The 12500-nt window shown below is 42.2% G+C and overlaps 5 protein-coding genes across 5 annotated transcripts in view; 2 read left to right on the top strand and 3 right to left on the bottom strand.

Annotated features, from left to right (window-relative positions):
- The first annotated feature begins 437 nt into the window (after positions 1-437).
- LOC134196578 (ras-related C3 botulinum toxin substrate 1-like) lies at positions 438-2299 on the top strand. The gene is made up of 2 exons (XM_062665749.1): positions 438-702; positions 1554-2299. The coding sequence occupies exons 1-2, from the start codon at positions 584-586 to the stop codon at positions 2020-2022; spliced, it is 588 nt and encodes a 195-aa protein (XP_062521733.1). The 5' UTR covers positions 438-583; the 3' UTR covers positions 2023-2299.
- A 294-nt stretch (positions 2300-2593) lies between these two features.
- Positions 2594-5441, bottom strand: LOC134196401 (protease 2-like). Its single transcript, XM_062665517.1, has 2 exons — positions 2761-5441; positions 2594-2701 (listed from the first exon to the last, which is right to left on the bottom strand). The coding sequence occupies exon 1, from the start codon at positions 5421-5423 to the stop codon at positions 3201-3203; it is 2223 nt and encodes a 740-aa protein (XP_062521501.1). The 5' UTR covers positions 5424-5441; the 3' UTR covers positions 2594-2701; positions 2761-3200.
- Positions 5442-5477: 36 nt separating this feature from the next.
- Positions 5478-7928, bottom strand: LOC134196752 (uncharacterized). The gene is made up of 4 exons (XM_062665972.1): positions 7167-7928; positions 6882-6976; positions 6073-6121; positions 5478-6011 (listed from the first exon to the last, which is right to left on the bottom strand). Exons 1-4 carry the CDS (start codon positions 7920-7922, stop codon positions 5757-5759), a joined length of 1155 nt encoding a protein of 384 aa, XP_062521956.1. The 5' UTR covers positions 7923-7928; the 3' UTR covers positions 5478-5756.
- Positions 7929-7996: 68 nt separating this feature from the next.
- LOC134196754 (arginine and glutamate-rich protein 1-A-like) lies at positions 7997-10013 on the top strand. The gene is made up of 3 exons (XM_062665973.1): positions 7997-8560; positions 8848-8931; positions 9751-10013. The coding sequence occupies exons 1-3, from the start codon at positions 8012-8014 to the stop codon at positions 9916-9918; spliced, it is 801 nt and encodes a 266-aa protein (XP_062521957.1). The 5' UTR covers positions 7997-8011; the 3' UTR covers positions 9919-10013.
- Positions 10014-11289: 1276 nt separating this feature from the next.
- Positions 11290-12500, bottom strand: part of LOC134196751 (transmembrane 9 superfamily member 2-like) — a 20569-nt gene continuing 19358 nt past the window's right edge. Inside the window, exons 19-20 of the mRNA XM_062665971.1 lie at positions 12137-12308; positions 11290-11501 (exon numbers count right to left, since the gene is read on the bottom strand). Coding sequence (XP_062521955.1) covers positions 11434-11501; positions 12137-12308 — 240 coding nt within the window. The 3' untranslated portion in view covers positions 11290-11433. The remainder of the gene's footprint in view (positions 11502-12136; positions 12309-12500) is intronic.

A 12500-nucleotide genomic window follows, 5' to 3' on the forward strand; every position in this document is an offset into this window, starting at 1 on the left:
AATTATGCTAGACTCTCACCTTTCGGTCTTAATTAATTATTTATATTATATTAATTTTAGATTATGTTAAAATTTGTAGTTTGATATCAATCGTAAAATTCTTGACCCTAGAAGGAATGAAGCCCTAGAAACCATGGCAATACAGTAAGCGTACTATGTACCATGACGCATGCTCAATCGTAAATCTTCCAGAATATTCAGATCACGCTTACAAAAGCTTGTTTTAGTTTCTATTCAGTACAATACAAACTTTCAATTTTCATGTTTTGAGAAAAGGGCCAAACAAACGCACCGCAAATTTTCAAATAAAATTTTAAACTTTACATTTTATAAAAAATTTGCGTTTTAAAAAACTTCTGAAATTTTATCGCAAAGAGGTTTGAAATGAGCGCCACGCCTTTTTCACAGAATTACATGACGTCATCGCTTCCGCTTTGAAAGCCGTTTGTAGTGTGCGGAGCTCCGCGGCGATACTGTTGCCTCGCTACTCAGTCTGGGCGAACGTAACATTTCCCACATATCAACGACGTGTTGTCTTTTGCTATCAGAACCTGTTGGGGCCCCCTCGTCTTGATCAGACTTCATGGCGGTCATCAAAAAGTCGGTAAAGTGTGTCGTAGTTGGCGACGGGGCGGTCGGTAAGACGTGTATGCTGATCTCCTACACGACAAACAAGTTTCCAGACGAATACGTTCCCACGGTGTAAGTTGAACAGGCAAACTATTCGAGGGTTGTCGTCTCGTGACGGGTTGGTTGGGCGTTTTTGGTGTGACACTACGAACCGCTTACGTGTGCGATTGAAGAGTCGGCGAATATATATCCGATGACAAGTGGGGCGCATGACAGCCACACTGAACATGAGACACTTACTGTGTGACTTGACTGAGACGTACTCGGAGACGAGTGACTGTAATAGATCGCGGGGGTTCGCTGACTGAATGAGGCTCGCTGACTGAATGAGGCTCGAGTGACTGAATGAGGCTTGAATGACTGAATTAGGCTTAGTGACTGCGTGCATGCGGAGCGCATTTTGTGCCGGCCAATGACTGGAACTATGAATGAATACGATTGTGGCTTGTAGTTGTTGAAACGTTTACTTCTTACCACTAAACGACGAATGACGCGTATTACTCAACGCTCATCAGTGTGGCAATTGCTATGGTGGCCACCTGTTGATGTCGTTCCAATGGCATCCGGTTGATCAGATTGAACTTTGGATGCTTGGGTGGTTGCAACCTCTTCCTGTGTTCTCTTTTGAATAATATTTAGGTGATTGAACGGTTGGGTCCCAGGTGCAGTGATTAGTGTTGTGGGTTCTATATTATGTCTCTGTGACATGTTTGGTCTGTTTGTCTGTCTCTCTGTCTGTCTATCTGTCTATCAGGGCATACAATCTATCTGTTTGTCTATCAGTCTGTCTAGTCTATCAGCCAGACAGTCTGTCTGTCTGTGTGTCCAGTTTGTTTACTATAGAAACACTCACTATACATTTTATTGAATTTTGATCGCGTTATCGACAATACACCAACTCAGTGTCATATTCTGATCAACAGGTTCGACAACTATTCCGCCAATGTTACTGTCGGGGACGAGGTAGTCAGCATCGGTCTATGGGACACCGCAGGACAAGACGACTACGATCGAATTCGACCTCTATCATACCCAATGACAGACGTTTTCCTCATGTGTTTCTCTATAGCAGAGCCGTCGTCGCTAGAAAACATATATACAAAATGGTATCCTGAATTAGTGCATCACGCCGGCGAGGTGCCTCGCATACTCGTTGCCACCAAGTTGGACTTAAGAGGTAGTCCTCAAGTCGAAGTGTCGCTCAAGCGTCGAAACGAACATATTCTAACTGATCAAGAAGGCAGAGCAATGAGCAAGAAGATAGGAGCCGTAAAGTATATGGAATGCTCTGCAATGACACGGGAAGGTCTCAAGGCCGTGTTTGACGAGGCGATTCATACGGCTCTGTTTCCGGAGACAGTGAAAAGAGAGCGGAAATGTGTTCTTTTGTAGCGTGTTGTTGAGATCAAGAGGTGTATCTCGTTGTGGCTGTCTAGCTGGACTTGTGCTGCTTATCTATGTGCCGGGAGTCTGTGTTTCGTCACGTGTATATATTACTCTCAACTGTCTGTTGTGGACATAAATGGGATAGTCTTATGTTGCTGTAGGGACACGAATGACTTCGGAATTTTTAATTTTCAATTAAGCCACTGCTACTGTTCGTGGTGTGCAGAGCGCAGATCGTGTTGGTTGCTGTGGTAACTAATAATCAAATAATCAAATTTGTGAATTTACTGGCTACTCCTGTAGTTCAGTATAGGTTATTCTGTATTACACCCTAGACCATGCTAATACTACAAACCATGGTCACGTGACATAAGTGAAAGTGCATACTAATCGAAAGTAACTTATCACACACTTGCCATGTATCAGCCGATTAGGTCCGCCCTTGCCAATGTCATACCATCTAGATAGGCATTCGTGACTGGTCACATGTCATGTGACCATAGTGTGTGTGTGTGTGTGTGTGTGTGTGTGTGTGTGTGTGTGTGTGTGTGTGTGTGTGTGTGTGTGTGTGCGTGTGCCCACACGTGAGTATAGCAGGGAGGGCTCAATACTGGAACATTAATTTGAGAAACCATGCTGCATTATTCCAGATCTCTCTCTGCCAGATGAGCACAACCAATGATATCTGAAAGTGATAGAATGGTGTTAGAAATCGATTCACAATACCTCGAAAACAGATTGCACCTATAAGGTGTACATAACCACCCAAGTCGTAAACTTTTCAGTTTTTACTTGTCACTAGTCCATGTACAGCCAGAGAAGCAACTCTCAAGACAAACTCGTCACCATTTGAATGTCCAGATTGACAGCCAATACCCTATGATGTCCATGTGTACATGTACATGTATTGTACATACTTTACTCTGAAGTTTGAGGCATACAGTCACACTACACAGTCAACCCCAAATTTGCTGCAGTATTTTAGTCGCTGGATCGATCCCCACTCTCCCATCCTGGCACAACCATGTTAATATCAATGTGTACATAGATAATTTCACAGACATGCCAATATAGAGTAACACGATACACATACTGTATAACAGCATCGGTCGTCTGGCACTCAATCGTCACTGACCTTCAGTGTGGTGTATCATTCTTGAGCATACACATAGAATGCATCGCTGCTAATGTAGCTTGAGGGCTCGTATAAGAAATTCAAGTTCGAATGCTTCTTTCTCACTCTGCCATTTTACATCTCCGGAACCAAAATGTCCACTGTTACCAAAATCAGTCTGTAGCAACACCAAATTGCCTAATCCCGCATACCAATCTTGCCAGTTGTCAACACATTCGTTTAGATGTCTCAATTTCGCCACAAATTTTGCCGGACCCCAGAACGGCACCCGCTCGTCGTTAAATGAAATTGATATCAATAAGGCAGGATATTTCTGTTGCTTGACGTTCACATACGGACAATATGATAAAATAGTCTGCATGTCGTCGACGTTGTCTCTCGGTCTGCCCCACTCTCCATACTCGGTGCTCGTCAGAGGAAGATCGGCGTTCAACATCGTGCTCAGCACGTCAACAAAAGGGACCCTCAACACAGCAGCCCTAACCAACTCCGGTCTATTGTTACACAACCATCCAACCGCCATGCCTCCCGCACTCGTTCCAGAAACAGTAGTTAGAGATGGTCTCGAGTATCCATTGACGTGCAGAAACCGAAGACACGATTCAAAGTCGAGAAACGTGTTCAGTTTGTTTCGCAATCGTCCTTGTTGGTACCACGTCCGACCGAGCTCTCCTCCCCCACGAACGTGGCAAAAAGCAAGAAGCCAATTTCTCTTGAGGAGACTCAGATACGACGACTGAAATCCGGTGTTCGATATCTGACCGTAAGCGCCGTACACAAACGCAATACAAGGATTAGAACGATCGAGAGTGACGTCTCTGTGATGGACAAGAGTCAGTGGGATTGACTGGCCATCGTGTGATGCAACGTCTACGTCTGAGATAACGTAGCTCTCGAGGTCCATCCCACTCAGTCGGAATTGAGACATTATCTCCACTGGACGTAATGACGCCTTTACATCGTACGCAACCAACGTAGCCGGTAGAATTGGCGAAGAAATATCAAATACAAATCGACTAGAATTTATATCACAATTTGATCCTGACTGTATCGATGTCACTTGACTTGGCAGGTTGATATCAATAACCTCCTTACTCACAAGGTTAACGATCGACACAACCGCTTTCCCAAGTCGACGTCCATACAACACGATGTAATCGCAGAACACGTCAATGTCTTCAAGTAGGAAACCGTCTTCCGATGCTACCAACACGTCGAGCTTGCTAAACGTAAATCCTTTTCTGCGCATGCGCACAAGTTGGTATTCACCACTCTTAGAGTGATTTGTGAAGCAATAGAAGATGCCGTCTGCATGTTCGAGATACCACTCAACACCCGGTTGCCTTTCGAACACGACAGTCGGCTCTCTGGACACGAGTTCGTTGTCAACAATATGAACTTCGGATGTATCGCGAGAATTACAGTTAATCGTGAGATATCGACCATCCTTAGTCCGATTAATATCAACATAATACTCGTTGTCTTTTTCTTCATAGACCGAGTGTGTCTCCAATCCTAGTGTGTGACACCATACTTGACATGCATGATTTGTATTACTAACCGTCGTATAGAAAAAGGTTCCGGGCACTTGTGACCATTCAATGTTCATCACACTGCTGGCTTTAAACAAATATGACGTCATAGGATTTGAACATCCGGGCTCCATCACAAATAGTGAATACTGCTCACGACCGACTAAATCAACAATGACTGCTAAATACTGTTGGCATGGCGACGGCTTGAGACAATGAACGTAAACAAAATCCGACTTGAAATGATTGAGATCAAGAATGACTTGCACATCGTCTGTGTTACTCTCGACCTTTCTCCGACAATATACGGGAAACTTTCTGAGTGAAAACCGTGAGTTTTTGACGTCATCACGCAAGGAATACTCGAGTCCATTCCAAACATCCAGCTGCCCGACTGTCTGCTCGTCTACTTGAGTTTTCCAAGACAACAACTCTTGCTGCAATTCCCGTCTTAATACAGATGATGACGTCATCACAAGTTTCACCAACGAATTTTCAATTTTCAGATATTCTTTGACATCTGCAGACGACGAGGAGTCGGCCATCCCTGCAAACGTATCCGTAATTTTCATTCCATGCACGTTCGTGTCCGACGGTCTTCTTAACTGTTTAAAATGTTTGTTGCTACGCAACCATTTATGACGCAACCACTTTCGACGCGCATGCGCAAAAATGCAAAACCCACGGTGAGACATCCTGGCAGCTCGTTCTGTAGCTCGCATCGTCTTGAAAATCATCATAGAAGTCGTAGACGAGACAAATCCCCGCGGACGACACAACACGCACGCTAACAGACATCCAAATCACGTGTCAATTTATCTATTTGCGCATGCGTCATAAAATGCATACTTTGTTTTACGCATGCGCTTTAAAAATTTACGTATTTGTTTTGCGCACGCGCCACATTTCAGCATTAAGTCGAGTATGTACAGTACAGTACTCTAAAATTAGTAACTGGCTGGCACAGTAGAGTACCTGTCAGTCGACATATGCACACAATACGTGTATGCATGCATGTATGATACATGTATACCTAAGTATTAGTAGAAATACAAGACACTAATGTCTTGCAGTTAGAGGCTGGTGGTCATGCTTATATTTGAAGGAGTTTCGAGTTCTACACTGTCCTCGGATGTCTCAGAGTGTGAAGTGACTTCCAACTCTGTTGCATCCTGTTGACCAATCACATCACGTCTGCCCAAGCCGACAGCCTGAGAAAATGATTTCGGATTGCTTTGTGCATGTGTGTGGACACTGACCACGTGATCTGTTGTGGCGACAAATGATGAGAATGTTTGTTCGTAATTGGTTTCTTCCCCAACTGGATGCTACAAAATTAAATATTTTGTAGCATTATTTGTGATAAATCATTATTAATAAATTTATTACAAAAATGACGTCACCACTGGCTGGAACTCCTGAGTGTTTGTGTGTGTTTCTAAATTTAGAACAAATAATTACACAGTTGCTATATATATATATATATATATATATATATATATATATATATATATATATAAATATTGAAATATTACAAACATATATACATGGTATATAAAATAAAAATAAATATTAAAAATATTAAAACAACACAAAATTACTATTAGTTATATATTATTTATTTTCAATAATAAATATTGAAATATTAACATAAAATAAATTATTATTACTTATTTATTATTCATTATTAAAAATTAATATTAAAGATATTAAAAATATATATTATTATTTGTTTATTATTTATTTGTAAAAATGAATATTAACAATATTAACACAAACAAATTATTATTAGTTATATATTATTTATTATTAAAATAAATACTAAAAATATTAACACAAAATAAATTATTATTAGTTATATATTATTTATTATTAAAATAAATATTAAAAATATTAACACAAAATAAATTATTATTAGTTATATATTATTTATTATTAAAATAAATATTAAAAATATTAACACAAAACAAATTATTATTATTATTTATTTATTATTTATTATTAATATTTTTAATATTTATTTTTACTACCAATAATAAACAAATAATAATTTATTTTTAATATCTTTAATATTAATTTTTGATAATATATAATATAACTAATAATATCAAAAATATTAACACAAAATAAATTACTATTTGTTACATATTATTTATTTATTATTGGTAGTAAAAATATTAACACAAATACATTATTACCTGTTAGTAAGCGGAATTCTGTTGGTTGTGCCTGTGACAAACGCATTCAGTGGATTATTGTAGACGGGCACAATGTCGATATCAGGCCGAATTTCCTGAAAACACACACACATACACACACACACACACACACACACACACACACACACACACCACACACACACACACACCACACACACACACACACACACACACACACACACACACACACACACACACACACACACACACACACCATTTGCTACTCCATCCATCCAACAACACCACACACATAAGCATACAAACCACATTATTTTCTTCTTGTCTCCAAAACCGTTTACTCGCGTTATTCACCCCTTTAGATCTCAACGACAACCTGCTGCTGTGAACCGTATTTCTAGATGTGACCGGTTCGTGTCTCAGTAAGTTCGATGATAGACGATTTTGCACCTCGTATGTCTTCGAATTTCTTCGAAAGCATCCACAGCATACGAGGAGTATGATAATAATCGTAATTAGTATGACTCCTCCGACTGCAACTAATGCTATTTGCCATATTTCCAGATTGATAGTCGATGTGGATGTGTCCGATGTGGATGGTCTGTTTGGTCTGTTGCTCGGAACTCTAGCTGTTGTGGGACCGCTGGTGGTCTGTAGGTTTAGCAGTCCATCGGGGTCACACACTGGAGTCCATTTGGATGCAATAGTGTCTACATGTAGTTGTAGCATATACCAAGTGTCGATGGTTGGAAAAGTTATGTTGCAGTATGATGCTGATGTCACACAAGCCAATCCACAGTTTCCAATCTGTTGACATACAGGAGTCTGCTCGTCCTCTGATCGGTTGTCGCATCTCGTCCAAGTCAACGACGCATCTCTGTTGCAGATTCTGAAGTAGACTTTGTTGGCTAGTGCTCGTGATGATGGAGAGGCGGTTGGCAGTTGGAGAGTAAAGCGAATGGGAATGTTAGGATTGTGATATGATTTCCACGTTGCATGCACCGTGAATTCATGCTGAGCTGCTGCAATGGAAATCTGTAAGAGAACATAGCAAAGACGCATCTCTAGCATCGCCACACCTACTCACGTGCCGTGTATTTTACCTCACGTGACAATTGCCACCTACCACCGCAAGTCCCGTATGTACCATCATGGCGCGGACGTCATCTTCGTCTCGCTCCAAGAGCCGCTCCCGTTCACCACCAGCCAGCAAACGTCACGAAAAACATCGAAAACACAAGCGCAAGACGTCGTCGTTTCGAGAAAAACCGGCGCCCTCCAAGGGGTCACACGACCGGCCGCGCTCAAGATCTCGCGACCGGAAACGCCACCGACGACACCGCAGCCGCAGTCGCAGTCCGAGACGCATCCGGCCGCGTTCCCCGTCCATCGACGAGTTCGGACGCAGCGTGAACCGACGAAAACCGGTCGAAATCGACACACAAAAAACGGAAGAAGAAATCGAGCGGCTGCGCAAGCAGAAAGAAGCGGAAGAAAAACTAATCGAAGAGACAGTAGCGCGACGCGTCGAGAACGAAATAGCGCGACGAGTCGAAGAAGAAATCGCCAGACGCAGACCGGAAATAGAAGCGGAAGTGGCCCGGAGGGTCGAGGAGGCCAAACGTGTTTTGGAACAGCAAATGCTGGAGGATCTCGAGAGGCAGCGGAAGGCGCAGGAAGACGAACAGAAGCGCCAGGAGGTGAAGGAGCTTGCATCAAGTTGCTTAACCACGCCCCCTTGTCACCACCAATTTGCTCAAACTTTAAATCGCGTTTGTGATGATATATACATTTATGTTGTTTGTAAGATGAATGTGCAGAATTCGCGCAGTGCAGTGCAATCCGTCAACGACACACGAAACGGGTGATGTGCGGTGTATGCTGACTCTGTTTGCCAGACGCAAAAAAAACTAGTTGCACAGATCTCTGTCTTCGACTTGTTGCTTGCCGGTTTTGTAAGGCGCGCTTTGTGTTGCTTTCTTGCCAGGAGGAGAAGACACGCCAGAGCGTCGAGCTGCACAGAATCATGGAGGAGAACAATCGCAAGCTACTGGAGGCACAGAAACGACAGGTGAGGATGGTCTCATCGAGGCTTGAGGGTTCAGATGGTTGTTCCCCCTACAATGTCACAATTCTCCCTGTGAGGTCAAATCCCCTATGACATGGTGAATGCCCCCTATGAGGTCTTATCCCCCCATGAAGTCTTGTCCGTAGTAGGTTTTGTCCCCCTATGAAGTCTTGTCCCCCTATGAGGTCTTATTGTTAGTATGTCTGCTGCATGCAGCTCTAAAATGTACAAGAATGTGTTTGACAATTATACCTTGGTCATGTGTTGATCTCTTGTACATACCAGTAGTCGGCTATATAAGCACATATGAATTCCAGAACTTACAGACAGAATTTGTGTTTGGCATTCCAATTACACAATAGGAACTTGATGCCACTTACAGCATCGTGTGTGTGTGTGTGTGTGTGTGTGTGTCTGCTTGTCCCCAAACAAGGTCTTATTGTCCTGAATGGTCTCTTTCTTGAGTTGTCTCTCCCCTTGCGTACTCCCCCCTGTGGTCTCCTCCTACAAAGTCTCTCTCTTCCGTACAAGGTCATTATCCCCTTATGCCAGCATTCTCTCCCTTTGAGGCAAAAGATCTTGAAGTGGGAATGACGGGCTGAACCCTTGAGCCTGTGTCTCATCGTGATGTCAAGCTCTGTTGTTGTCTGATGTTCTGTCACTAATTCTGTATTGAATGTGTATTGAAATGCCTGCAGGTTGAAGTCGTTATTGAGTGTGCAGTAAGGATTGACTGTTTTAAACAGCAATACTGTAGAATAGATTTCATAACAAGCTTCTACAATTCAATCTAATGCCTCTCTTTTTTTCTAATTTTTTTAGAATGAGGAGCGTTTGAAGATAATTCAGGAGATGCAGAAGAGTGAAGAGGAGAAGCGGAAACACCAGGAGATCGAGCAGAAGGAGAGAAAAACCATGCAAGACGCGATACTGAATCGGAAAGGGAAGCACCGATCGAAACTCTCCTTCTCGTTAAATGCTCCCACGTAAACTGTTAGACAGTTGGATATTGTCTTGGTGTAGCTTTGTTATGTGGACTCGAGATATTAGTATACCATATCATGAAACTTGATTTTGTAATGTGAGTGTGGCATCTCGATCATCGCCGAATGCTGTGAGTTGAAGGGTTGTGGATAACGTTGTGCGCATGCGCAATGGTCACTTGACCCACACTGACACTGGTTGTCAAGGTCAGTTTTGTATTTGTCAGAAAGTCTGAAAGGATGACAGTGCAAATGCGGCCATGTCAACTTGCAGTTGCTCTCACTACCCGTTGCTTTCTCCAACCCCATCCTCAGAGAAACTGAAGTCCCACCTAGTGTAGAGCGAATGTCACTCTGTCTGCCTGCTAGTTGGTCTGTCTGTCTGTCGTCTGCCTGACTATCTGTCTGTCTGTCGTCTGCCTGACTATCTGTCTGTCTGTCGTCTGCCTGACTGTCTGTCCTTCTGTCTGTCTGTCCTTTTGTCTGTCTGTCAATACATATATTTTCAAAGAACAACACTACTATATTCTAGTCTGGCCCAAACGGCCGACGCCATAATTTAACTACGTGCGAATGAAGAATGTCCCAGTCTTGCCAACTTTCTGCTAATTACGCTAGCATTACACCTTTGCAAAGCTACCGACATGCATTTACGCCACAATAACTTAAATTCATGACTGTTCTTTCTTCCGTCTTCGTCTATAGACTGGAGTGACAGGCAGTGTAGGAATTGAGCTGCCTCTGAGCCCCAACGTCCGAAGTGTTCGAACATTAATGGGATGCATTTGGAGGGTAGGCCCCAGACGTCCCTTTCTTTAGCGTATTTCTGTCTGTCTGTCTGTCATCTGTCTGTCTGTCTGTCATCTGTCTGTCTGTCTGTCCTTTTGTCTGTCATCTGTCTGTCTGTCAAAGGTATTATATTTTCAAACATGAACTACGATACATAGACTATAGTAGCCACTAAGTTTAAAAGACTCGAGTCCGCAAGCTAAAACCCAAAAGACTGTCTGTCTGACTGTCATCTGTCTGTCTGTCTGTCTGTCATCCATCTGTCTGTTGTCTGTATGTCAGTTGTCTGTCTGTCTGTCTGTCTGTTATCTGTATGTCTGTTGTCTGTCTGTCTGTCATCTGTCTGTCTGTCTGTCATCTGTCTGTCTGTCTGTCATCTGTCTGTCTGTCTGTCATCTGTCTGTCTGTCTGACTGTCATCTGTCTGACTGTCATCCATCTGTCTGTTGTCTGTATGTCAGTTGTCTGTCTGTCTGTCTGTCATCTGTCTGTCTGTTATCTGTATGTCTGTTGTCTGTCTGTCTTTTGTCTGTTGTATGTCAACTGTCTGTTTTCTAACTACCTGCTGTATGCAAGAAAAGTACTCAACACCATATGATCGAATGCTTCATAACGGCAACAAATACACACACACCATGTTCCCAGCAATGCACTCACTCATCCACACAACAATGGCTGTTGCTCATTCTACTGCAACTGTTAATTACTACTTACTACTTCATGTCACAGTCATGTCAATCTATCTTGACGACTGAGTAGACTTTCCTGACAAACCAGAATGAAGCAAAAAATCCTATTGTACCTAAAACAATAAGAATGTTGTTACACACACGTCATAGTAAGATTTCAATTCAACGAAAACGAATGCAAGTCTAGGTAGGAAAGAATGAGACAAATAAATAAACAGACAAACAGATAGTTTGATACAATAGGTACATCCAACATAGATGAAGACAGACTCATTCACTGAACAATAGACAGACAGACAGAGCAACAGACAGTCAAACAGACAAACACACAGACAGACAGACAGACAGACAGCCAGAAAATAGACAGACAAGCACACAGACAGACAAACAGAAAAAAAGACAGACAAATACACATACAGACAGACAGAAGGAAGACAAACAGACAAACACACATACAGACAGACAGACAAACACACAGACAGACAGACAACAAACAGACAAACACACAGACAGACTGACAGACAACAGACAAACACATAGACAGGCAGCCAAACGGACAACAGACACAAACAAATAAAAACAAAAACAGACACATCCAAACACAACCCAAAAATCAAAGTGACAAACAAACATGCAAATACTCCAAACAACAGCCAGTCAAAGTGACACCCAATCACACTGTCACTTCAAACATAACAGACCACAGCAAACACGCATGCTACATACACCCGATGCCGAGCAAACTTACCAGTGAAAAGAAAGAAAAACATGACAATAAGGAGAGTGTAGCCAAAGAAGAGCATATGACTTGCAGTGCCTTCCAGCCTCAATTGAGTGTGCATGTAGTACAAAGAGTACAAGAAGAGATAAAAGGCTGTGCTGCCCGTCGTAAGAAATGATCTCCACCACCAATGATAGTCCTAGAACACACAACACGAACATCATTGATATGTAATGATCGGATGGATGCTAACATGTTGTTGAATGAAAAAATGTTTTGTATTGCTTGTTGACTTTGTTGTTCGTTGTTTCATGAACGTGAGCAAGAGTTAATTAAGAACACAAAAACATGCCTGTAAATCACGTGTATTACACGCATGTGCACATAATTA

This window comes from Corticium candelabrum, chromosome 21 (genome assembly GCF_963422355.1).
Source record: "Corticium candelabrum chromosome 21, ooCorCand1.1, whole genome shotgun sequence".
NCBI classification, from domain to species: Eukaryota; Metazoa; Porifera; class Homoscleromorpha; order Homosclerophorida; family Plakinidae; genus Corticium; species Corticium candelabrum.

Bases quoted from the DNA above. Each gene is read 5' to 3' on its own strand.
- LOC134196578 (XM_062665749.1), top strand. From the start codon at position 584: ATGGCGGTCATCAAAAAGTCGGTAAAGTGTGTCGTAGTTGGCGACGGG. The intron at 703-1,553 runs GTAAGTTGAACA...TCTGATCAACAG, and splicing joins GACGAATACGTTCCCACGGT to GTTCGACAACTATTCCGCCA.
- LOC134196401 (XM_062665517.1), bottom strand. From the start codon at position 5,423: ATGATGATTTTCAAGACGATGCGAGCTACAGAACGAGCTGCCAGGATG.
- LOC134196752 (XM_062665972.1), bottom strand. From the start codon at position 7,922: ATGCGTCTTTGCTATGTTCTCTTACAGATTTCCATTGCAGCAGCTCAG. The intron at 6,977-7,166 runs GTTTGTATGCTT...GTGTGTTTTCAG, and splicing joins GACAAGAAGAAAATAATGTG to GAAATTCGGCCTGATATCGA. The intron at 6,122-6,881 runs GTAATAATGTAT...TTCTAAATTTAG, and splicing joins AGAATTCCGCTTACTAACAG to AAACACACACAAACACTCAG.
- LOC134196754 (XM_062665973.1), top strand. From the start codon at position 8,012: ATGGCGCGGACGTCATCTTCGTCTCGCTCCAAGAGCCGCTCCCGTTCA. The intron at 8,561-8,847 runs GTGAAGGAGCTT...CTTTCTTGCCAG, and splicing joins ACGAACAGAAGCGCCAGGAG to GAGGAGAAGACACGCCAGAG. The intron at 8,932-9,750 runs GTGAGGATGGTC...TAATTTTTTTAG, and splicing joins TGGAGGCACAGAAACGACAG to AATGAGGAGCGTTTGAAGAT.